At 32.4% G+C, this 24,046-nt stretch overlaps 6 protein-coding genes across 13 annotated transcripts; 2 read left to right on the top strand and 4 right to left on the bottom strand.

Moving 5' to 3' along the window:
• Window positions 1-107: 107 nt before the first annotated feature.
• On the bottom strand, window positions 108-11,780 carry LOC122500783 (glutamate receptor ionotropic, kainate 2-like). Of its 5 annotated transcripts, none has more exons than XM_043609872.1 (17): window positions 11,671-11,738; window positions 5,192-5,462; window positions 4,013-4,091; window positions 3,745-3,906; window positions 3,499-3,680; window positions 3,267-3,421; window positions 3,062-3,203; window positions 2,677-2,979; window positions 2,389-2,607; window positions 2,103-2,306; window positions 1,949-2,033; window positions 1,611-1,887; window positions 1,341-1,539; window positions 1,040-1,265; window positions 858-973; window positions 634-783; window positions 108-553 (listed from the first exon to the last, which is right to left on the bottom strand). In XM_043609872.1, exons 3-17 carry the CDS (start codon window positions 4,077-4,079, stop codon window positions 365-367), a joined length of 2,676 nt encoding a protein of 891 aa, XP_043465807.1. In that variant the 5' UTR covers window positions 4,080-4,091; window positions 5,192-5,462; window positions 11,671-11,738; the 3' UTR covers window positions 108-364. The 5 variants fall into 5 exon arrangements, with proteins under 5 accessions (XP_043465807.1, XP_043465806.1, XP_043465808.1 ...); XM_043609871.1 differs by lacking the exon at window positions 11,671-11,738 and adding an exon at window positions 6,012-6,147; XM_043609873.1 differs by lacking the exon at window positions 5,192-5,462 and having other exon boundaries at window positions 11,671-11,780.
• On the top strand, window positions 6,256-12,731 carry LOC122500785 (glutamate receptor ionotropic, kainate 2-like). Its single transcript, XM_043609876.1, has 16 exons — window positions 6,256-6,680; window positions 8,278-8,359; window positions 8,437-8,595; window positions 8,757-8,935; window positions 9,121-9,275; window positions 9,432-9,573; window positions 9,650-9,955; window positions 10,028-10,246; window positions 10,328-10,531; window positions 10,598-10,682; window positions 10,788-11,064; window positions 11,124-11,322; window positions 11,387-11,612; window positions 11,681-11,796; window positions 11,961-12,107; window positions 12,216-12,731. Exons 2-16 carry the CDS (start codon window positions 8,290-8,292, stop codon window positions 12,381-12,383), a joined length of 2,652 nt encoding a protein of 883 aa, XP_043465811.1. The 5' UTR covers window positions 6,256-6,680; window positions 8,278-8,289; the 3' UTR covers window positions 12,384-12,731.
• LOC122500774 (juvenile hormone esterase-like) lies at window positions 12,730-14,926 on the bottom strand (the record flags this gene model as incomplete). The annotated part of the gene is made up of 7 exons (XM_043609859.1): window positions 12,730-12,993; window positions 13,060-13,198; window positions 13,374-13,676; window positions 13,754-13,907; window positions 13,968-14,164; window positions 14,355-14,540; window positions 14,617-14,926. Coding segments are annotated over 7 exons (1,458 nt in total), but the record flags the coding sequence as incomplete, so codon positions are not given.
• A 911-nt stretch (window positions 14,927-15,837) lies between these two features.
• On the bottom strand, window positions 15,838-20,458 carry LOC122500788 (juvenile hormone esterase-like). 3 transcript variants are annotated; one of them, XM_043609881.1, is made up of 10 exons: window positions 20,318-20,458; window positions 20,174-20,239; window positions 19,549-19,830; window positions 18,070-18,352; window positions 17,808-17,993; window positions 17,373-17,569; window positions 17,159-17,312; window positions 16,759-17,082; window positions 16,426-16,564; window positions 15,838-16,115 (listed from the first exon to the last, which is right to left on the bottom strand). In XM_043609881.1, the coding sequence occupies exons 3-10, from the start codon at window positions 19,675-19,677 to the stop codon at window positions 15,947-15,949; spliced, it is 1,581 nt and encodes a 526-aa protein (XP_043465816.1). In that variant the 5' UTR covers window positions 19,678-19,830; window positions 20,174-20,239; window positions 20,318-20,458; the 3' UTR covers window positions 15,838-15,946. The 3 variants fall into 3 exon arrangements, with proteins under 3 accessions (XP_043465816.1, XP_043465814.1, XP_043465815.1); XM_043609879.1 differs by having other exon boundaries at window positions 19,549-19,722; XM_043609880.1 differs by having other exon boundaries at window positions 19,549-19,711.
• A 219-nt stretch (window positions 20,459-20,677) lies between these two features.
• Window positions 20,678-21,579, bottom strand: LOC122500800. Its single transcript, XM_043609901.1, has 3 exons — window positions 21,419-21,579; window positions 20,956-21,343; window positions 20,678-20,858 (listed from the first exon to the last, which is right to left on the bottom strand). Exons 1-3 carry the CDS (start codon window positions 21,459-21,461, stop codon window positions 20,792-20,794), a joined length of 498 nt encoding a protein of 165 aa, XP_043465836.1. The 5' UTR covers window positions 21,462-21,579; the 3' UTR covers window positions 20,678-20,791.
• A 151-nt stretch (window positions 21,580-21,730) lies between these two features.
• LOC122500794 lies at window positions 21,731-23,964 on the top strand. 2 transcript variants are annotated; one of them, XM_043609894.1, is made up of 6 exons: window positions 21,731-22,308; window positions 22,786-22,902; window positions 23,011-23,125; window positions 23,220-23,481; window positions 23,556-23,687; window positions 23,773-23,964. In XM_043609894.1, the coding sequence occupies exons 1-6, from the start codon at window positions 22,237-22,239 to the stop codon at window positions 23,909-23,911; spliced, it is 837 nt and encodes a 278-aa protein (XP_043465829.1). In that variant the 5' UTR covers window positions 21,731-22,236; the 3' UTR covers window positions 23,912-23,964. The 2 variants fall into 2 exon arrangements, with proteins under 2 accessions (XP_043465829.1, XP_043465828.1); XM_043609893.1 differs by having other exon boundaries at window positions 21,731-22,627.
• The last annotated feature ends 82 nt before the right edge of the window (window positions 23,965-24,046 follow it).

Here is a 24,046-nt window from a genome sequence, read left to right as displayed (position 1 = left end):
TTTATGTTACAACATCTTGTACAAAGTCTGTTTACATATAATGTACTAGTTATATATAATTATTGTCTGTGAAAAGAAATCAATAACAATAATTAATGTAAATATACGTAAGTTATATATTATATATATATTTGACAGCTGTGACTGAAATGAAATTAAAGATTTATTTTACGGATTACAAAATTTGTTTTTCTTTTTTGTACCTACTTAAGAAACAATTGCCTTCAATAAAATATTTAAAGAAATTAATAAAAGGTTATAAATTAATAAATAATTGAAACATTTTTATTAAAATGATTTTATTCAGTTTATAAGTAATAGCATTACTCACTTATTGTTAAGGTTATTCAAGATATTTTTCAAGTTACGTTTCAGTTTCGTTACGCGGACCCGTAGTTACAACAGCTGGGACAAAACCATAAGGGGGAGTCGAGTCTTGGGAATCCTTTTCACTTTTACTCGAAATTGATTTTCTATTTTTAACTGGTTTACTAGTTCCGCTGAATTGTAAAATAAATTTAAACTCGTCCATGAGTTCCTCTTTGATTGAGGCCTGAAACATTTTTCGTTGTAATTGTTGTAAAGTTGCGGTTTCATAATACGAAGCATTTTAAACTTTATATTTCTACTCACGTTATGTTTGAATGAGTTGTAGCCTATTTCCCACAAAAGTTCAACCAGTGAATAGAAAAATGAAAACACAATGCCAACCACTAATACCAAGTAAACTCCTCCTACGTTTGACAAATTTAAAGGTGTCGGTGCTCCTGTGCTAGTATCTTTCTGTGAATTGAAATGATTACATAATTTCGATAATATTTTTGATGAAATCTGAAAAAGTGTTATATTTTGGGTACCTCACAACTGCCACCTCCTCTCTTTTGTTTCCACCATTGAGTTTTTAGTGATGCAAGCATTCCATTCTCCTGCAATTTGAGAACTCCAGACGAGAGTTCATTTCGGTAGGTCGAATCTGTTTGACAGTAATAAATTAATTGTTGGCATGATTATTGTTTTGCCTTGGAGAATAAATACTTACTTTTTCTCATAGCGATGCCGTAACCTTTTTGGTCTAGGAGACCATTGACTTGGGTCAGGTCACACTCCCTCTCGCTCAGGTACTCTATCGAGGCAGACTCCATCAAAAATGCGTAATCGCCCTTTAGCACTTTGTCTCTGCCCTCTTCATTCGATTCGAATTGGACAGAGGCGGCATTGTCTGTCATATATTTGAACATTTTCTTGTAAGTTGGATTAGCTGAATTCTAAAGTGTCAATAAATTCAGTGAAGGGTAACAACGATTCCTCGAAGTAAGTGTAGATTCATAAAAATGCATTACCGCAAAGAAGGAAAGGGTCGATCCTCCAGCTTTTGCGCCATACTTTATTTCGTTCTGGTTAGCTAGGTCTTCAACATTTTCAATCCGCTTCACCAGTGTCTCCGCCGTGAGACAAGCTGCCAGATTGGCCGTGTAAGAGTTGACGATAATAATGCAGAAGAACCACCAACTTCCAGCCAGCATTCTCGTCGACACACCTCTAAAAGTTAAATTACCGTCACACTTGAATCCAATTCAGTCTATTGACTTATTGAGTATATTTATGCTAACATGGGAGCCAGTTCGGTTCCTTGCTGCATCATCGCTCCCACCGTAAACCACAGAGCATTTTTCAGCGAAAACTGATTATACAAATTTTCCGGTTCCTCGACACAGGGGTAGGGATTGGTCCACTCGTCTGGGCACATTCTGCCAATTATGAAGAACTCGATTGACACAAATACGTAGACGCCGATTACGTAAAGCCACACTTCGTTGGAGAAGGGCGACAAGAAGGACATCAAGCTTGGTGAGGCCTTTTTCGGTTTCGTAAAAAGGATACTTATTCCTGAAAAGCAAATTCCAAAATGAGTCCAAATGGAGTGGTTTTTAAGAAATAAAAAACTGACCAAGGTTCATAAAAGGCATTGTAAAGTCAACTACGCTTTCACGTTCAGCTGTGATGGTCAAATCTGTTATTGCCAAATCTGCATCCTGAAACAAAGAATAGCATTTTATTGCTCACGATTTACTGCAATCAAATCAGTACATTGTCCAACTAACATTGTCCATTATCTTCCTAATCATTCCAGTCCACTGGCCAGTCTTGTTGTCGAATTTCCCGTATTCCGGGTCATGCAGTATAAACGTGTAATTGAAACCTAAGGCTTTGCTGAGTTCGACAATAACGTCAATTCCGAAACCTTCAAATTGATCGTTTCCCGTTTTTTTGAAAGACGATTCCTTCAACATGGCATACGGCTTTGTCTGTAAACCTCAAAAACAAAAAAATACAAGTCTCAAGTTAGATAAAGGAAAGCGGATTCTGATACAGGGATTCTGAACAAACCAGCGATATGAGGACTCTAAAGGTCACGTTCCTAAGACTCAAATCAGCATTGGGATCGAATAGAGTCGTTTCTGGTATCCAGTCAATATTAGTAGTGCTATTCCAAGTCCCTATTTTCCTAATACCGTTCCAACCGACATTCAGTATATCAAGCTGGAAGTCACTGCGAAATCCCGACGTATCGAATTTCACCAAACCCGTGAGTCCGCGCATTTCCGACTGTAAATTAACGAGGTTTGTAACAATACAAGTTTAGTAATAATCTAAATGTTTAAATGTAGCGCTTACAGCTCTCATAAAATTACTGAGACTTATCCCATGCTCCCAATTTTCTAATCCGTTGCAAGGTAGCTTTTTAATGTTAATTTTGACAGCATCGCTGAGCTGTTTAAAAGCTCTGGCAAACAGTTGAACACCATCGAACATTAGTGCCTGCTCCAGAGTAAACTGACTGGCATCTGTTATTCCTTTGGGTTGAAAAAAATCTTCTATAATTTTTCGAGTCGTATAATCATCGGGATCGACTATTCGAACTGCGGTAAAGTTCATTCCGGAGTATTGGAAAGGCTGAATATTCAGTGTATGTAAGTCCTGGAAAATTGGTGTTTATTTCTTCCTCAACTGTTGTATAATAATAAAATTATTCTTTATTAAATAGAGATTATTGACTTACCAAAGTGCAAACGATGAAATTATATTTATCCGCTATTAGTCCGACCTGTTGAGCTTGTGTTAGAACCTCGAGCAGAATTCCTATGTCACAATCTAAAATAACGTTTTGTTCTACTGATTTTTTCACATCTCTGAGTACAGGTCTGAAAAAGAGTAAAGATTCAGTGAATTTATTTTACCAGTTTTATGATTGCTACGAAATATACCTGTAATTCTCTCCTTCCAATCGGCGAACTGTAACCGTATAACCAGTTGTTCCATAGTTCGTAAGAAGCGGTGTCATGCGGATTAAACTGTCGTCAGTGTCGTATAAAATCGTGTAAGTTTTCCATTTGAAATTTTTTATCAAATGATAGAACACCTGAATATTAAAAATGATATTGGCAATTTAGGTTTTCGGGAAGATGATTGACAGTAATTACGAAATAGTGGGTATACCATGGAGAGTGTTTTGACGTGCGGGTACATATTTATGGCCTTCAGTCTCTCCGCATAGGGTTCCATATTTGTGGAAACGTGCGGGATTTCCATAGCATCACACATGCTTTGTACGTGGCTAGAACTGGCTTTGCTTTGGGGTCCGAAAATTGCAGCTACGCCCACATCCAGGAGTTCACAGACTGAAAAGAGATTTGCAATCATTTCTTTGTTAAAAATAAGACTTTGATTAATACTCTCGTCTACCTTTTTCAGATGTATCGTACACATCATCAGCAGCAACCAATCGTTTTTCAGCTATGATTTTCTCCGCTGGTAAAAAATGATCAGAATTTCGATTTCTGTTGACCATCTTCACTGAAATGTTGAAGATGTCTTCAATTATTGGATCACCATCGAAAATGACTCCTAAAATTTTCAAGGGATTATTATCTCTCTTGGACCTATTGTGACATTCTTCTCAAGTAAATAATAATATTAAATATTTTTCGAGTACTGGAATTAAAGCACAAACCTATACGTATGTTTTTAAATCCAAAAATGCCTGGGAGTAGTAAAACCAATAAGTACCTGAGCAGCATAGTAAAATTATTCTGTAAAAAACCAAGAAAATTGTTATATTAATTTTCCACTTGAATGAAAGTGTCAAAAAAATTAATAAGATTGTAAATAAGGATTTTGTAATTAATGAAACAGACTTTAAATTTTCAAAGAATACTTGAACCAGATTGACATGCTGCAAACAAACTTGTAGAAGTGCTTTCAAGTTTTTCGCATAAATTGTGTTTATTTGTGTTTATTTGTGTTTATCTAACAGCGGGCTGCAAAAGGTAATTTCAAAGTAGAATAATTTCTTATTCTTAGATTGCTCCGAAGCTAGAAAATAGTTATCGAAAATGAATTAGTGAGATTTTAATAAAAACAGCTAGAGGACATTTTTCCAACTCTGTTTCGATTTGGAACAAGTTGTTATTGAGAGGGTTTAATTTTCTCGAAATGCTGAATTTTATAAAAACAATTTTGATTTATTGAACGGTAATATAAACACAATATATTTTGCCATGGGATGGCACAGAAGAGGAAGAAAACTTTATAGAGTGGTGCATAACGATGTTGTTATATTTAGACATTAGATGCAGCGACGCAATCTGCGTTTCCTTGACGACGAATGTGACATACATTTTAAAGAAAATTCAACAGCTGTCCATTAATTATTAGTATTCTAATAATAATTAATCACTATATTCTTAATTCTCTACTAATTCTTCTTCATTTAAAAACATACATCATTTAAAAATGCGTACTATTTTTGTCCCTACTTTTCCCGATTTTTATATTTCAATTTAAGAATAGTAAATTTTGATGATGTTTTTTTGCAGCAAATTCAATTTTTATGTTTCTCTATAATTATTTAGATTAAATTAATAACTGAATATTATAATGTTTAAGTTTTATTTCTCGTCATGTTAGTGAGTGTCAATGTTATTAAAAAAGTTTTATTGACTAAAAGTTTATAAACATTGTTGTATGTTTTTAAAAAATAGAGCCGATCGTTGTTGAACCGTCGGATATTTTTTATTATTGTTTGAGTAAACAGGGAAAGCAAAATATGTAGTATTTTGTTTTTTTAATATTTTTTTTCCAAAAACAATTGAAAAACTGAAAAGCGATATATTTATTATAGTTTTCTTACCTGAACAGTGATGAAGAAATTTTTAAAACATTTTCTCAAAGCGACAATTTATGTTAAACTAGAAATTTGCAGACTTGAAAATAGAGTTAGAAACTTGCAAGTCGAGGTTCGCAAGTAGGTACTGAAAGGTGATTTAGATTTCTTTTGCGCATGCTCAATCCCCCCTAGATTTAGTTCATTCTAAACTTTGTTGCTTTTGTTTTTCGTATTTGAGAACTGGAAGTAGGTAAAAAGAAGTCGTCACCACCTGATGCATATTCTGTCATCAAACCTTTGAGAAATTAAACGAATATGAATTTATAATTTGTTGTGCTTTGTGTGCAATCAACAATATTGTTATCCTTCATAAAAAAAGTATTTTAATATGTTAATAATGAACATCTGTACAAAAAGTTTTTTTTATTAAAAATTAAGGAATGAATTGTAGTGTAAAATAATTTACTGAAAGAAATTTTTACAATAATTAAAATGCTTGACAATTGATTCACTTCATCCTGACGATTACGATTTATGGGTACAAATGAAAAGCACACATTTCATTAAATAATGTTGAAAATTATTAATTATTATTAATTCTATTATTTAACTTATGTTTACATTACAAACATGAAAAACTGAGTTTTAAAAAACCTTTTAAATATTCAATTAAACGTAGTTAAAATTTAAAAAAATCTTAAGCACAATGTTCATTAAAAAAAATAGAAATCATTAAAATTCATCATTTATGTTACATTTAGGACTGCATTTTACTTTTTTTACATATTTGTTTAAAAAAATTATTATATCCATGTTTAACAGTAGTTATTCATCGGTAACTTACCTACATATTGTCGTTTAAATTAAAATTTATCAATTGTTGATAAATCCAAATAACCGAATTTCTCTCAATTTACAAAACAAATCAAGTATTTATCCAGAAATTGAAAATTTTGTAGTAAACATAAGGTTTCCTTGAGAATTATCACAATAACGTATATAAAATCGCGAATTCTGTAGAAGGGCAAAATGAATAAGAAGTAATAAAAGACTGAAAAGAAGATCATCATTTTCTTGAAATTGTCATTTTCTTTTCGGTCACGAGAGTAAAGAGGGAGAACTCGAAAAGAAAAATTGTTGATAACATAAATGAGAAAATAATATACATGGAAAAGGAGAGAAAAAACGAAGAATCCTAAAAATAGTTCTAGGAGCGTGGAAGCTGAGGCAAACAACAGGCACTGTCGTAAAGAACAGAAGACGACGAAGAGCTTTGATATTCTCCACAATTTGAATTCACAGTAACGCTAATGAGACAAGAATAATAAAGTCGTTTTAGTTTTAAGACTGGAGTTTGAGAGCATTTAAGTGGGGATGGAGCTTGCGCGAAAAATTCTGATTATTCTACTGCAAAGAACTGAAACCAAGTTGAAAGTCACCGAGTCTTTCTAAACTAAAGAGTTTTTCTCATCCTTCGACTTGAATCATCCGTAGTACAATCGTCGCGTTGAAGGTAAGATTTTTTCTTTTCACCTCTTTGCTTTATTTCCGCTTCAATGTCTTCACGTGCACTTTAAACAATTATGTAAATAATAAATAAATAATTTATCAAATAAATGTAATTGATGACAAGTAAAATTAATTATTAAAATCATAACGCTTTAAAATTATTTCAAGTTATACTCTCCTAATAATCTTCTTTGAAATTGATAAAATAATTAATTATCGTTATAATGACCAAGTTAATAATAATTTAAGGTCGATTATTTAACAATGTTTTCGAAAGGCTCTAAAATTCCTGCGACTCGTCATAATTGTTTTAATTTCAAAATATGACAAGCGAGATTTTAAATATAAGGGTTCCGAGAACTTAAGAAAATTGGCACACAGCCAATAGTTTGTATCGTATTCGGTATTCCTTAGATACGATTCGTATTATGTATTTCATACCTTCATTTTTTCATTTGTATTTCGAAAAATTTAATTTTGAAACTCCAAAAAATTAATGAAACTATATAAAATTTCTCTTATCTCTGTCTACTATACTTCATAAATTTGTCGTTCAAATAAATTTATTTATATCTGCAGTTGTAATGGTTTTTATTAATAGTAATTAAAAATATTAATAGTATTTATTGCATCACTATTCTATTTACTTATTTGTTAATTATTATTTATTTACTATATTAATGAAAATTGTGATTATAATTAACAAAATCAATTTAAGGATAATAATAATAATTATAACAATAATAAACATATGCAAGAAATATTTTATTATTTCTTAAAAACTGAAATGCAGAATGTAAAAGATGATGCCTAGCTCTGTGGTTGTAATTATAAATAATATATTAGTCTAAATTAAAGTCGAATATTTTCATTTCGTTTTAACCTTGGGGGCACACTGGGATTGGAACGCTGAAATCTAAATATAACGATTTCAGTTGTGAACAACACCAAAAAGAATTGTTTTTTTCCTGTCATTGAACTCAAATGACAATTTCAACAATTTCAACAATTTCAACAATTTCCACTTTATTTTCTCTCCCTTCTTATTCGTCCAAAAAAATACGCATCTTTTGAAAAAGAGATATTTGAGATTATAAATTCTCTACTAATGAAATTTTTATTGAGATGATAGAAATTCCTATAAAAAAAGAAACAAATTGACTGGGAAGAAAATTAAATAAATCAATGAGTTCAATAATCAAACTCGTCTTATCGCAATTGGTTTCGAAAAGATATAAATATTTATGAGGGAAGAGGAAGCTCCGCATCTTTCACTGTGTTTACATGATGTCAGGCCGTTAAGTAGCAACTGCCAGGAAACGTTCTCGTATACAAATTTTTATTGCAGGAGACATAACAAGAATATGCTTGTTGAACAATCAATTATTATCTCTTTATTACTTTTCATTTTTTTAAGTTTTACTCTTCATTTTTCTTCTTAAAAGAATTTTACCATCTGCAATCCGAAGGAGAGAATATCTTCTCGTCGAAACAATGTTGCCATAATATTTGTCCTTAATAATAATTAATTTTAATCGTTATTTTCATATTTTTCGCATGAATGTTTCTTTAAATTTCAAAAAAGAATTCATCTCTTTCAGAATGATATTAAGATGTTGTGGAAGTTTTTGCTGGTGGCTTTCCTGCCAGTTCACAGTATCGGGTTCAAAAGTTATAACATAGGTTTGTATTTTAAATATTTTTTCTAAATAACAATAAAGTGCTTTTAATCCTTGTTTGTTTTTGAAAAAACATTGCAGGCGCATTATTCGAAGGAGGCGAAGGAATTGAAAGTGCATTTGGTATCTCGGCAATGGCGGTTAATAAAAATAGACACATAGATCTCACTTTATCAAAGAAATATATCCAAGTTTATAAAATAAATGTAGAGGAAGATTTATGGGACGTGCATACTAGAGGTAAAATTTAACAAGTTTGCTTTTTTTTAAGAAGTTTACCTTCCCAAACTTATAATTATTATTTACAAGTTACGTCGAGGAGAAAATGTAAATTTATTATTTTAATGAAACTTTTCGTTTGCTGTTTGCTTGAATAATTATTGAGTTATTGGATTTTCCAGTGTGTGAACTTGTGCAGGAGGGAGTTGTAGTGATTTTTGGTCCACAACGAAAAAGAAGTCTACGTCATGTTCACAGTATGTGCGACGCAATGGGGATTCCTCACATATCGACCACTTTAAATACAGACGATAATTTAAAAGTGATAAACATTTATCCCCATTCAAAGGCTTTATCAATGGTAATTCAATCTAAAATTACTTTCATTATCAATTTTCAATTCTTCGAGGTCATTTCTGTCAATTTAAAAGTAGCAAATTTCTGTTCAATTTTGACATATTGGTTTTTGGAATTTTAAAAAAGTGCAAAAAAAATGTACTTTGTCCGCTTAAAATAAATTTTCCTTTAGACTGCTTTTATTTTTAGATCTATTACAATCTTGTCGTGGAATACAAGTGGAAAACCTACACGATACTTTACGAAAATAACGACAGTTTAATTATGATGAAGCCGCTTCTGGAGCGATGGAACGCCACAGGTTACACGGTAACAATCCGTCGATTGATTGGACCAAATTATAGGTAATAATTAATTATTTTATCAACTCATCTTCGTATCAAAATTTCGGAAACTGTTATCCATCTGGATTTTCATCTATTTTAAATTATATTAAAAATTGAATCTAATTTAAACAAAAAAGTAAAGAAAATAATGTAATTCTTAATCATTCTTTTCAGAAATATTTTACGCGCTGTAAAGTTATCTGGAGAAGAAAATATGATAATTGATTGTTCAATTGAAATCCTGACGTCAGTTTTGGAACAATCCTTGCAAGTTGGATTACTCTCTGAGAAATTTAATTTGATTATTACTTCACTGGTATGGCCCTCATATCAATGTAGTTTAAGATTTTTAATCTCAAATCGTGGTCTGAATATTTGAATATTTGTTTCAGGATTTACACACAATCAATTATGAACCGTTTCAGTATTCTGGCATGAACATAACCGTTCTTCGCTTAATAGATCCCGACAGTCCGGCAGTGCAAAGTATAATAGACAATGATTTCAACGGATATGCGAACGTGAATATGTTGACCGTGAATCAAGCTCTGATGTACGATGCGGTTCAATTGCTCGCTCGGGCGTTCAAGGAGATGGACGACATTGTGAAGCACGTGCCGCCGTTGCCTTGCGATGGCTCCGAAGTTTGGGAGCATGGCGAGACTCTGACAAATTACATCAGAACAGTGAATTTGCCGGTAATTTGCAACCTACATTTGTCACAGATAAGGCAATTTTCAGCTTGCAATTTTGAAGCTTTCAATTTTCAGGATGGAATGCAAGGTCTGACCGGATTGGTGAAATTCGATACTGCCGGTTATCGTTCGGAATTCCAGCTGGACATTTTGAGTTTGGGCGAAGATGGGCTAAGAAAAGTCGGAGTCTGGAATAACACTGAGCCTATAAGATGGATAACGAAGCCTGTCGTTCAGGAACCGCAGGAGCAACTCAGCATGCAGAACATTACATTTCGAGTTTTAATCTCACTGGTACGCTGTCACACTCTATCAATAAGCAATCAATTAAATAGAAATGATGAACAAAATCTCTGTTAAACTTGATTTTGACAGACGAAGCCTTACGCATGGTTAAAGGATTCCTTGACGATGAGAGTCGGTAACGATCGGTTTGAGGGATATGCGATTGACATCATACATGAGCTCAGTAATATTCTTGGCTTCAACTACACTTTTATAGTTCAGGAAGATAAAAAGTATGGCGTTTTCAGCAATATCAGCGGCTGGAATGGAATGCTTGGAAAAATTATTAATAATGTAAGTAGTAACTCTCTACTTTTAGTGAACCTCATGAATTTTAAAATTTCTGATTAACAATTTAAGGAAGCAGATCTCGCCATCACTGACTTAACCATCACGGAACAGCGGGAAAAAGATGTTGATTTTACATTACCGTTTATGAGTTTTGGTAAGTGCAATACAACTCATGGATTTTTAAAAGACACTCCTTGGTGAATTTGTAGTGCGGAATCTCTGTTCTGCTTGGGAGAGTAAATAAAACTGATATTTTCAGGCATTAGTATTCTATTCAGAAAGGCATCGAAAGCTGAAGGCAGTTTAATGTCATTCTTGTCGCCACTGGACAACCAGGTCTGGCTGTGCTTGATTGCCGCCTACGTGTTCGTGTCCCTGGAACTGTTCATAATCGGGCGGATATGTCCTGGCGAGTGGGTGAATCCATACCCCTGCATTGACGAGCCGACAGAATTGAAGAATCAATTGCACTTGAAAAACTGCTTGTGGTTCACTCTCGGCGCTCTGATGCAGCAGGGCTCCGAAATCGCACCTGCGTAAGTGCATTCACATTTTCCTTACGTCGGATCGCAAAAATAATCTATTCTTTCTGCAGAGGAATTTCGACAAGACTATTATCCGGTTGTTGGTTTTTCTTCTGTCTGATTATGGTGTCAACCTACACGGCCAACCTGGCATCGAGCTTGACATTCGAAGTTCCTGTGCTTCCGTTTCATAATTTAGTTGAACTGGCGAATCAAAATAAGATCAAGTATGGCGCCAAGAAGGAAGGGTCCACCTTCTCTTTCTTCGAGGTACGCAATTCTCAAGTCCTCCTCACAATAATGAGTTCTTTTAAGCACTATTTAGTTTGATTAGGGATCGAATGACAGTACATACAGGCAGATTTACGAGACCATGAAAGGTGATGCAGTCAATTGTCTCTTGCCGTCGAACGAAGCGGGAAAGGAGAAAGTGTTGAAGGAAGATTTCGCCTTTTTCATGGAATCCTCTACAGTAGAGTATGAAATAGAACGCAACTGTAATCTGACCGTCATCGACAGGCCTTTCAGTGAAAAGCATTACGGAATTGCCATGCGAAAAAGTAACTTTGATTGTAAAATTAAATAGTACAAGTGTTGGTGAGAGTAATAATTACTTACGAAATTGTAGATGCGCCTTATCGTCACGATTTGAGTTCAGCTATTTTGGAACTTCAAGAGACTGGACTTTTGGCGAAAATGAAACAGCACTGGTGGAGACAGAAACACGGTGGCGGCAGTTGCGAGGTAATTCTGTACCAAAAAATAATTAGAGGATAAGCCTTTCAAAAACATCTTGAGACAAACATAACTCATAAAAGTATTCAAAGGACTTACGATTTAAGATGCCAAAGTCCATGCGAATTGAAGCTCTGTGTAATAACTGCATCTGCCCTTGTTTACATTTTCAGCATGTACAAACTGATCAGCCCGAGGAGTTAAATTTGAAAAACGTCGGTGGCGTTTACCTTGTTCTTTGCATTGGCGTAGTTATTTCTTTTCTGTGGACTTTGTCGGAAATGCTGCTGCGCATAAGAGTCACGTCCCGTGAACACAACGTAAGTGAGGAAAATGGAAATTAATTTTAATTAAATTTACATGAGAGTTTTCCAAGTAATGATAGATAATTATTATTTTTAAAAATATACTTTCCTATAAATGTTTAGATCCCCTTTAAAGAGCAGCTAATGGAGGAACTTAAGTACGTCTTCAAGTTTAATGCTACCGTCAAGCCAGTCAGAAGAAAAGCTGGATCTTCAAGAAAAAGTGGTGTAAGCGCAACGGACTGCGTGTCAATTGCCACTTCCAACACAGTGTGCGAAGACAGTGTATGAAAAACAATCGAAAATAATCTCCAAAAGTTACTATTCAAAATCCTCATGCAAAACATTGTCTGAATTTAATTCTAAAGAATTTTCTCATAATTCACTATTTCTCTTTTGAAACTTTTTACCTACAGCAATAATTTTTTACATAGGATTAATTAAAAAAGAAGATAAAGTTTTTTCATTACGTTCCACAATTTTTTATACTAGTTCTTGATCTAGCAAATGACTCAATTTATTTGATTTCGTGTAAAAGCAGATGCTTAAATATTTTTGTAAAAGTCATTTTGATATTTAATTACGTAGACTTGCAAGTTTTAAGAGCTTTTGGAAAATTGTCAAAATATCCAACAAGTTATGAAATAACTTATTGCTTTATTTAAATTAATTACGTAACTAAGTTACTGACTCAATAAAAATGGCAATTTCTGTACAGACACAATTTATAAATTAAAATAACTTGTATTTTCGGTAAATTGGTCCCCATAGTTTCCACGAAATTTCTTCGAAACTATTTTCCGTTTTGAAGTCATCGGAAATGTGCTGGCAACATTTATTGTCAGAATTGTAAGCAGACCATTTACATTTTATAAGATCATCTATTTTGGGTGTCGGATTTCTGTTTAAGACAAAATAAGATTCAAGTTTTCATAAAAAGTATATTATTTTAATTATTATTCCTTACCCTGTTTTTGCGAAGTCAGTCCACATTCTTGTTATACGCTGCATGATCAAGTAATCTCCTGATCCTTTTTGAAGTTGCATTTCTGAAGGAAGACTGGCTTTGTAAAACATGTGAGCCATATCTTCAGCGTGACACGCACCTGAAAAAATAAAGAATCTAAATTTTTCTAAATTAAATAATTGATTTGAAACATATTATAATTAAGTTTATAGAAACAAATACTCGACACACGTTTAGTCTCTCTTGAAATTGAATATACATTTTCTATAAAACTTGAAATCGTCTTTTTTAATAATTAAAAATAGTTACCTTTCACGTCAAGATTATAAAACTGTAGCACAAGGGAAAATTCTGGACAATACGAAAATTTGTATAAATATGTTGGACTCTGTTTCTGCAGTCGCTTTTCCAGTATGTTACAAATTGCGTATCTCCTTTATACTGCACAAAATTATCTTGCTCTGATTTAGTTACATTTTCGCCAAAATAAAATTCTCTTACTTCTTTCGAGAATTTGGAAGCAGTGCTTAAATTAATTTTCAAGTCTTTGGACAGACATTCTTCGAAATTGTCGAGCAATTTACTTATTCCTTCTCCACTGTTGAGTGTAAGACTACCTGCATTTTTGAAATTAAACTTTTTGAATTCACCATATGATTTATGGCATAATACTGACAAAATCTAAAAAATGTACCCAGTGCAAATATCCCTTCGTCGGAGGTATAGCCAATAATTAAAGGAACGTCAACTCCGCTTTCAATCATTTCCGACAGCGGTTTGGGTAGGAATGGATTAGGGCATTTATTGTCCACGGTGGGAACGAAATGAAACTCCAGTTTAAATGGATGCTGGAAATGAGTAATCAATAGTTACAAAAATTAGTAGTCATGTTAGATTAATTAACTTACTTCGTCAAAAACTTTGTTCTGCGCAACAAGGATCTTTTCAGCAGGTACAGAGCGGAGGAATTGTGCAATCTCTTCCTTGTTTGAAGACGCGCAGCCCAATTCGGCGGCAACTTTCATCGCATTCTCTTTATTGGAATTCTGAAATGCCCAGGGATTGATGCCGACTCCACTTTGAGCAATCGCTTTGTGAAATAAACCTACAAAAATTTCCATAAATTAAGACTCCGTTATTCTTGGATAAATGCCAAATTAGAATTAAGCGATACATTTCCTCTGCTGATTTTAAACTCTTTCAGTAATTTATTTTCTGAATCTTTTTGTACTAGATAATTAGAGAAATACTAAGAGGTTGAATTCTGGATAAGAAATGAAATACAAGTAAACAACCTTTGGCTAAAGGAGAAATGAGAAGGTAGTGGATTGAAGCAGATCCTCCGCTTTGTCCAAAAATTGTCACATTGTTTTGATCTCCTCCAAATGCCTCAATATTTTTCTGGACCCATCTCAAGGCCATTACTTGATCCTTCAGTCCCTGATTTCCTGAACAATTTTCTATGTCCATGTTCAAGAATCCTAAGTATGGGGATTGTAACATAGTTTAATTAGTAAACTAATTTCATGTTAATACTACGAAATGGGGAGAACTTACCCAGCATTCCCAACCTGTAGTTGATGGAGACAAACACAACATCGTGTTGCATAAAATAGTCAGGTCTATAAAACTCGGCACTTCCGGAACCGTTGGTAAATCCTCCGCCGTGGATCCACACCATAACGGCTTTCTTTCCTCTTAAATTATTTGTCGATACGTTGAGGTAAAGACAATCATCTTGACCGGAAATTTTATTAATCAGTGGCGCTAATTGAGGCGCAACGCCTCCTTCTCCTTCCTTTGCATCTCGAACACCTTCCCAAAGTTTTGGAGGTTGAGGATCCTTCGTTTGAACGCAATTTAAAGTTTATTGTAAAAAACGAAAACATTAAACGTTCATTTATCTATCCCAAAATGCTTTTTTCATATATATAAATACAAATAATAGGAAGTGTAGTAGAAGCACAAAATAAACAAATGAATACTGTTAAAAATTCAACGCCAGAGGACAGCACCAAACGGGCACATAAAATTCTTTCAAGTTTTTTATTAAATCTTTAATTTTTTGGGCGTTATAAAGTAAAAATATTCAAGATAATTAATTACTTTTTTAACAAATTATATACTTATTACAGTTATAGAATACGGAGGTTCAAAATAAACTTATTGTCACAGTTGGCAACATGCATAGTCTTTCAAGTCAAAGACGACCGTTCGTCGATCGAGTGTCGACGTAAAAATTGTGTGAATTTGTGTGACAGTCAATCGCGTGACTGTGCCGGCAGTAATGACACTTCAACCGAAAGTTGCGGTTTGGTTTCTTCCTACAAGGACAAACATGTGGAAAAGTGAATTTTACAAGGTATGAATATTATATTTATTTTATTGCTACATTTCGTCTGAAAAGTATTTTCTTTAATTATTGTATTCGTGAGTTTCCATTGTATCGACTTTTGACGATAATTGAATTGTCGGTATATTATCACACATTTTATAAGTTTTTATAGCTTTACGCGTCTGTATTTTTCCTGGATTATTGTCAAGGATTTGTAGAGTAAAATTATCACCTTTAAAAAATTTTGTTTACATTTTTGAATTTTTTAGTGTGAGTGTTATTTTAACCTACAAATATTTCAAATTGTTTCTCAGTTTTAAATCTCTTGTAAAAACAACATTTGATTTCTCGGTCAGAAATTTTTAACCACAGTCAAATTCCTAATATTATTCCGCAACCTAAGTATATATTCATTTAATGTGACAGGTATTAAAATTCAAACATACAATATATAAATTTATTTTCAGTATACAAAAAATTAATGCACGTCAGTTCAGTAAATCATATGAGAAATACCTGTTGGAAATTTTCGTAAAAATACTTATTCAAAAATTAAAATAGCTTGTATTTTTGATATATTGGTTTCCACAGATCCCACGAATTTTCTTTGTAATTGTCTTCTGTTTTGAAATTCTCCACAATGTGATGACAGCATTTTTGGTCAGAATTGTACGGAGACCATTTAGATTTTATAAGATCGTCTGTTTTGGGTGATGGATTCCTGTTTAAAAAAAGGCCGGGTCAAATTAATCTGATTGAATTTCAATTTTATAAGAAATTCTACACAAATTCCGTGCTTTTGAAACCTTTCTTCGGACGAAAATTCGATTAAATTTCGTACGAATTTCTTACAGAGTAATTTTTTCCTTGCTAAAAACAGTCCATTTTTACAAAATTTGCACAAATTTTCGTCCGAAAAAATATTCCAAAACGACACTCTCATAACGAAATACAGTCGAATTATTTTTACCAAGAGAAATTATTCAAGTTCTTATAAAAAGTATACTATTTAAATTACACCTTATTCTCACCCTGTTTTTGCAAAATCAGTCCACATTCTTGTTACACGTTGCATAATTATGTAATCTTTAGTTCCTTCTTTAAGCTGCATGTTTGGAGGGAGCATGGCTTTGTAAAACATGTGAGTTATATCATCAGCGTGGCAAGCACCTAAAAGGTAAGTGCGTAACTACAATTTAATATCTACTCTTTATAAAATAAATTTCTAAATTTGCACATTTCATTTCATAATTTATTTCTATAAACTGAAAACTTTTAACTTTGGTTCGGTTATGATCTAGAGATATCTGTAAGATGTGCAGAATATTCATGAGAAAGAAGTTGACATTTCTATAAAAACTTACCTTTAACGTTAAGTTTGAAAAACATTTGCACCAGAGAAAACTCTGGAATATTTGAATATTTGTACAAATACGTCGGTGTTTTTTTGTGCAATTGTTTTTCCATTATCTGCCAAATTCCTGCTAAGAATAGTGCATCTCCTTTATATTGCACAAAATTATCCAGTTCTGATTTATTTTTTCCATTTTCACCAAAGTAAAATTGTTTCACATCTTTGGAAAATTTGGAAGCAACGCTTGAGTTAATCTTCAAATCTTTAGACAGACCTGCTTCAAAATTGTCAAGCAATTTCTTGATTCTTTCCTCAATAGTAGATGAAGAACTACCTGTATTATAGACGTTAAGAATAATTAGCTAATTTTCACGTATTACATTTTTAGTAAGTACAATCCAAAAATGTACCTAGTGCAATTATCCCTTCATCAGAGGTATAGCCAATAATTAAAGGAACGTCAACTCCGTTTTCAATCATTTCCGACAGCGGTTTGGGCAGGAATGGATCAGGGCATTTATTGTCCACGGTGGGAACGAAATGAAACTCCAGTTTAAATGGAGACTGCGAATGAGTAATTAATAGTTACAAAAATTAGTAGTCATGTTAGATTAATTAACTTACTTCGTCGAAAACTTTGTTTTGCGTAACAAGGATCTTTTCAACAGGTACAGAGCGGAGGAATTCTGCAATCTCTTCCTTGTTTGAAGACGCGCAGCCCAATTCGGCGGTAACTTTCATCGCATTCTCTTTATTGGAATTCTGAAATGCCCAGGGATTGATACCCACTCCACTTTGAGCAATCGCTTTGTGAAATAAACCTACAAAAATTTCCATAAATTAAGACTCCGTTATTTTGCTGAATTCGACTTTAAAGAGAATTTTGCTCTGCCAGGTAGACTTTATTGATCATTTATTTCAAAACTATTCTAAACTCGATGATCAAAAATAATACCAAACCGTATAACAAAGCGTAAATAATTTTTGTTAGACCCGCAATAAGTAGTAATTAAACGTAAATACTGAAGAGTTCAGATAAACCGTTTGTAAGTAGATTACCTTTGGCTAAAGGAGAAATGCAAAGGTAATGGACGGAAGCCGATCCTGCACTTTCTCCAAAAATTGTCACATTACTTTTATCACCACCAAAGGCTTCAATATTTTTCTGGACCCATCTCAAGGCCATTACTTGATCCTTCAGTCCTTGATTTCCTGAACAATTTTCTATGTCCATGTTCAAGAATCCTAAGTATGGGGATTGTAACATAGTTTAATTAGTAAACTAATTTCATGTTAATACTACGAAATGGGAAGAACTTACCCAGCATTCCTAGCCTGTAGTTGATGGAGACAAACACAACATCGTGTTGCATAAAATAGTCAGGTCTATAAAACTCGGCATTTCCGGAACCGTTGGTAAATCCTCCGCCGTGGATCCACACCATAACGGCTTTCTTTCCTCTTAAATTATTTGTCGATACGTTGAGGTAAAGACAATCATCTTGGCCGATAAATTCACTGATTGGAGGCCCAAACTGAGGCGCAACGCTTCCTTCCTTCGTTGCATCTCTAACACCTTCCCAAAGTTTTGGAGGTTGAGGATCCTTAGTTTGAACGCAATTTAAAATTTAATGTAAAAAAGAAAACGTCATTATAAATGTTCTTTTATTAGGGCTTGTTAGTTCTAAGTAGAATATGAGACATGCTTGGAAAGTATTGGCAGAGAAAAAATTAAAAATTAAAACATTGTTTTAAACTTTTTGATACTTTATACTATCTTTTTAGTAAAAAGGTTTATTTTAATTTTTTCCAACTAAAAGAACTAGGCTCAAGAAAATTATTCGAATTAAGTAACCGGTTACTTATCTACCATTCAATAAATATTTATAGAATTAAATAATTATTACTTGAATTAATTACTTGGTATCTATTTGAATAATAATACCTTTAATTATATATTTTAAAATATTTTATTGTCAACAAATAGAAATAAACCAGGTAAGTGCAATTCAAAATTTATAGTATGAATATAGAAAATGACAATTTTAAAATTGTTATATTCGTGAATATAAAATAAAAAATAATATGCTTGCAAATAATAAGAATATAAATAGAATAGGTAATGTGAACACTAACAATAAATATCTGTGATAATATTATTGTAGCAAAAGCAAGAATACAAAAAGATATATTTTTTTTTAAACTAAAAAATTATGCATATAAAATTGTTAATATAAGAAATGAATAAGTTTGTGTTCGAAAAATCCATAAATGTTGCCAAATGGTGCTGAGTAAATCACACGGTTAGGTACATATTGCGAAAAATATTGCATTCTGAAACAACGTCGAGATGCGATAAGAAATATTATTGTATTATTATTTCAGATGTTAGAGATAAAATAAGTATACAAGCAGGTTGCTCGTATTGAGATCAATATTTCTTTTTTGCACCTATAATATTTAATTATTATGTTGCAAAGTGAAGCTTTGCTCTTTTATATTATTATATGCTAAGACAATCTGCGTAAACTGAGTCTTATTATAAAAGATATGAGCTTCTTTTTTATTTGCAATATCTTGTGTAATCAGTTCTATAATTAAAACTCTCGACTTGTGGAAATAATTACGTAAATAACAGAAAGTCCAATAATTTGTACAGATAAATTTTGTCTTTGAAAATTAATAAAATTAAAAAAAGAAATATTGTTCGAAAATTAGGATCCGTAAAAAGTAGTCAAACTGGAGGCAATTAATTCGCTACTTTCATAAAATAAAAATTAAAAAGAGGAAAAAGCATTACCTTGAATCTTAGATTCCCAACAGGTGGTTCGGCGTATGGGATTCCACTGAATGTGATAAATTGCCCAAACTCACTGTCAACAATCGCACCCTTTAAAGAGCCCTGTTCGATTTTTACGAGATTTGCCATTTCAATTCCTTAGGCTTGTGATGTTCTCTGTAGACTGGGAATTATCTGTGTTGCGATACAAATTAATTTATCCTTGCATATAGATAGGACGTTATGTCATTACATGTCGCTTATTTATAAGTATGTTTCACCCACTCCCAAACAGTAGGCATTCTTGGGTTTTCAATAATATTGTGCAGGAGCATGTAACAAATTTAAAAGTAAAATAAATAAGAGAATCAATTTTTTGTGAAAATTACTGAAATATATGTATTTTAAATGAATAAATAACAAAGCAACTCTGGATATCTCTAATACAATTAAAACTTTTCACACATTCAGTAAGAATTTAACTTAATTAGTCTTAACAATCTGATCAGATTCGAAATTTATTCTCTTTTCATTCACATACACATTCATTCGGGTTCTAGGTTGACAAATTGCGACTTTTTACAAATTACAAGAAAAATATAACAAGTGTGGTCAATTGATTTAAAATATGGGAACGGAAACTCACCGCATTATAAACTCGCCTCGAGACGGAAAATTATGCTCGGTGATAAATTTGGTTGTTCACCAACCGCTACATCAAATTATTTTTACACGTTAATTCACAATTGATAACAAAAAAGAAAAATAAAAGTAGTCGATAACTACTTACCCCAATCGGGCTTAGCAATAAATATTTTTTCCCAATGCGAATAGCGCCTTGACAATTAATAAAATTTTTTGAAACTCCGTCACCCTTTTACTTTGACGGGGACGAGTTCCTTGACCACACCGACGCTCAAAACTGCCTTTTCGCGGGAACCGGGCTCATTCTTCCCACTCACACTTAAAAATTCTCCCTTCTTTATTACAGAACGTCGACGTTATGACGAATTCTCAAGTGTTTTCGATCACACTCATAGAAACACGTTCTTACAAGCAGAATAATTAATAACTGCTTTATTTTGTTTCAAATGCTTTATTTATAATCTTCGGAAATCATAATTTAAATTGGTAATTTGTAAAAAACGAATTTTCCATTTTGAGAAAAATTACTTTATTAAAATCAATCTCTTTATAGTGTCCTAAAGATCCTAAATCACTATTTGATTTATTAATAAGAGTGAATGAAATTTGCTTTAAATCTTTACGGTAACTTTCCATCTGGGGTTCTTCCTTCCGCTATGTTTCTATTCATAATATCCCATGAAACCCTAAAAAAATTTTAGATTATTTAACAATTACAAAAAGTTACTGTTTAATTACTAAGAAGAGGATTAGTACGTTTAAAATTGAAATTGCATGACTTACATAGAACTTGCCCCAGCACAAGTTATGGTGACAGAATCAGTTTTCAGTTTTTCTAGTTTGTCACTGCTTATATTGCTTTTGCCAGTTAAGCATTTTTGAACGTTCTCAGAAAGACTTTCTCCAATTTTTTTAATATCCTCGTTCTTCTGGCAGTGCTCTACAAGGAGGTCTTCTATTCCGACAGCTGAATGGGGGTCTGGCAATTTTCCTATCAATACAGGTGACAAGGCCATTTGTGAACGCACAGCCTGAACTTTTATTTGTGCAATTGCTTTGTAATTGTCTGGGCACATCGACTCTGTAGGAATTTCATCTTGTGCCAAACTATTCATCATTGCCACTGTAATCGGATCTGCCATTGACATCGCCACAGCATCCTGCACGTAGCCTGTAAAGTATTATTTAGACAGAACTGGTCCCAAAGAGAGAAAATTTTAAATCAATACTTTCGTATGATACTTACCAAATGTTACTACCATTAAAAGGATAAAATAATAAGTCTTCATAATTTTTCCTTTCCTATTACTTTACACTGTGAGATGATAAATACGCACTCCTCGTTCAGAGGTGTTAAGAAAACTACTCATCCTTTGTAGATTTTAAAAGTTTAAATAGTGCATCAGAATTATTAAAATGTTTGATAGTTATCTGACCTTACAAAGAGTCAAGGAAACATTATTTATCATCAATTTTGTAGATATAATTATTCTGTCTAAAGATAATAAAACATGATTGCTATAGAAGACGTAATAAAAAACCACTAATAGAATTATATAACTGGAATTTTTAATCAAGTTAGTAGTGTTGTACGCGCGAAAACATTATACAAATTTTTATAATTCAATTATCAAAAACTCGCGATCAATAGAGAATCACAAATTTTTAATTCAAATGTCTGTTTCATAATGAAATAAAAACAAAAAGTATTTCTAAAACACAATAATTAATAAATAATCAAAAATATAAAGATATTGAATAAAGTAGCGCGTTGAAATGATAATTCAAATAAAAGTGAAATAAAAAATTAATAAGAGTCGAGTGTGTAATTGAGTGTAATAAATTGCACAGTATATATTCAAACGGTAAAAAGAAAAATAGAGAAAATAGGAAAAGGACTTTACAATACTATATAAGAACAGTGCGCAAAATTTATTCTACTAATAACTAAAATGAATTGTATTAGAGTTGTTTCCTCTTAGACGTTTAAAGTCCGAATGACTGTAATCAATAAACTGTAAGGATTTGCTTGGTTTAAAAGCTCTTCACGCACGCAACACTTAAATGAAAAGTTCATCAATATTTCACTTTATTCTTCGGATAGTGTACATCAGTCGAGTCAATTATAAAGAAACGGTAGCATTTAATTATTACTAGTGCCTTTTAATTGAGGGTTTGTCGAAGAAAACTTTGAGAGGGTTTGCGAAAAATATTGAGCGAAATCCTTTTATTAGAAATGAATTAATAAGAGCTTCTGTTACTGCTGGTTTCTTTTATTCCATGTTCAGTCAGTCTAGTTATTCTTAGAACCATGAACTTCTTTGATAGAACAGATTATAGGATAAACAAATTTTTCATGTCAGCAATTGGACTGTGGCCATATCAGTCTAAGGGACAAAGAATTTTTATTTCTTCTTTTTGTACTTTTATGAACGTAACTATGGTTCTTACAATGGTAGATGGAACAAAAAATACATTTTCAATTTATTTAAGCTTCATTTTTGAATTTAATTGTTTACATAATTATATTTATCATGAGTTACAAATTATTTGTAAACTATAAAGAACAGTATATTTATTAAAACCTATTTTTTTATGTTTATGTATTAAAAGATTTCTGGGGCAATAACGTGTGATGGCCTCGAGGACTCCATTAAATTAGTCGCACCCGTTCTGACAGGAATATCGTGCGGTGCTAGATTTTTTAATTGCTTATTTAACTCAAAGCGGGTACGCATTTCAGATTAACTATTACAATATTATTGTGGTCAAAATTTGGTCTTTGAACACTCTTATATGAGTATGATTAATTAAAATCATATTGTACGTATCTTTTAGATAAAGTGTCTTTTGGATCAAATACAATCAGACTGGTCATTAATATCAGCCGAAGAATTCTGCATATTAAAACAATTTTCCAAAAGAGGGAGATTTTTAACATTACTATATGAAGGTACAGATCCTTCTCAGTTAAAAATTTTTATTTTAAAACATTTAACATTTTTAGTCCTTTGTTTAAAATAATTAATAATTCCAACTTTTGATAGTGTACATGTATGGAAACTTGGCTGTATATTCTGTGAATGGAGTTGCTCCAATTATTTTAAACATTATTTATCCCTTAAATGAAACAAGACATGTAATTCGAACTTACAAATCAAAGTACTTTGTTGCCGAAGAGAAATATTATTTTCAAATATTACTACACGAATATGTTACAACATTTATAAACATTACTACAATTTTAACAGTAGATACTACATATGCAGTCCTCACTGAACACGTTTGTGGAATGTTTGAAATTCTAAGGTAAATTTAAGTCCTATTTAAATTCAACTATACCTTGTTTGAAAGGCGACACATTGCAAGATTTTAATTTTCAGATATCGGCTCAAGAATATAACGCGCAATAATGAAAGTAGTTCTAAAGTGATGAACAGATTTTGTATAGCAGAAAGTGATAGAATTCTTAATAAGACAATAAATTGCATTTCTCTTCACCAACGGAACATTGAGTAAGTATTGCTAAATTTCGTTAAGAACCATAGATTTTAAATGTCATGAAATGGCCATGAATTGAATTTCTCAAAAATTTAATAGATATGCAAACACTCTTAATAGTGCCTTTTCAATTGGTCTATTTTTGCAAACATCAGTGTGCGTAGTGTCGCTAAGCATGACAGGCTATTTGGTAACAGCTCCCAATTTTATTAAAAGTAGCTTTCATTTTTTTATTTGATTTTTTTATGCATGGATGGAGTGTTACAATAGAAATTCCAAAAATAAATTGATAATTTAGACACTACAAAATAAGTACTGCACAGTACACTAAAATTAATTATATAGTAGTTTAGTTATATACATTAGAGTATTC

This window comes from Leptopilina heterotoma, unplaced genomic scaffold (assembly GCF_015476425.1).
Source record: "Leptopilina heterotoma isolate Lh14 unplaced genomic scaffold, ASM1547642v1 Lhet_191, whole genome shotgun sequence".
Taxonomy (NCBI): Eukaryota; Metazoa; Arthropoda; class Insecta; order Hymenoptera; family Figitidae; genus Leptopilina; species Leptopilina heterotoma.
Note: the sequence above shows the minus strand (reverse complement) of the source record. Positions and strands in the feature narration are given on the sequence as shown.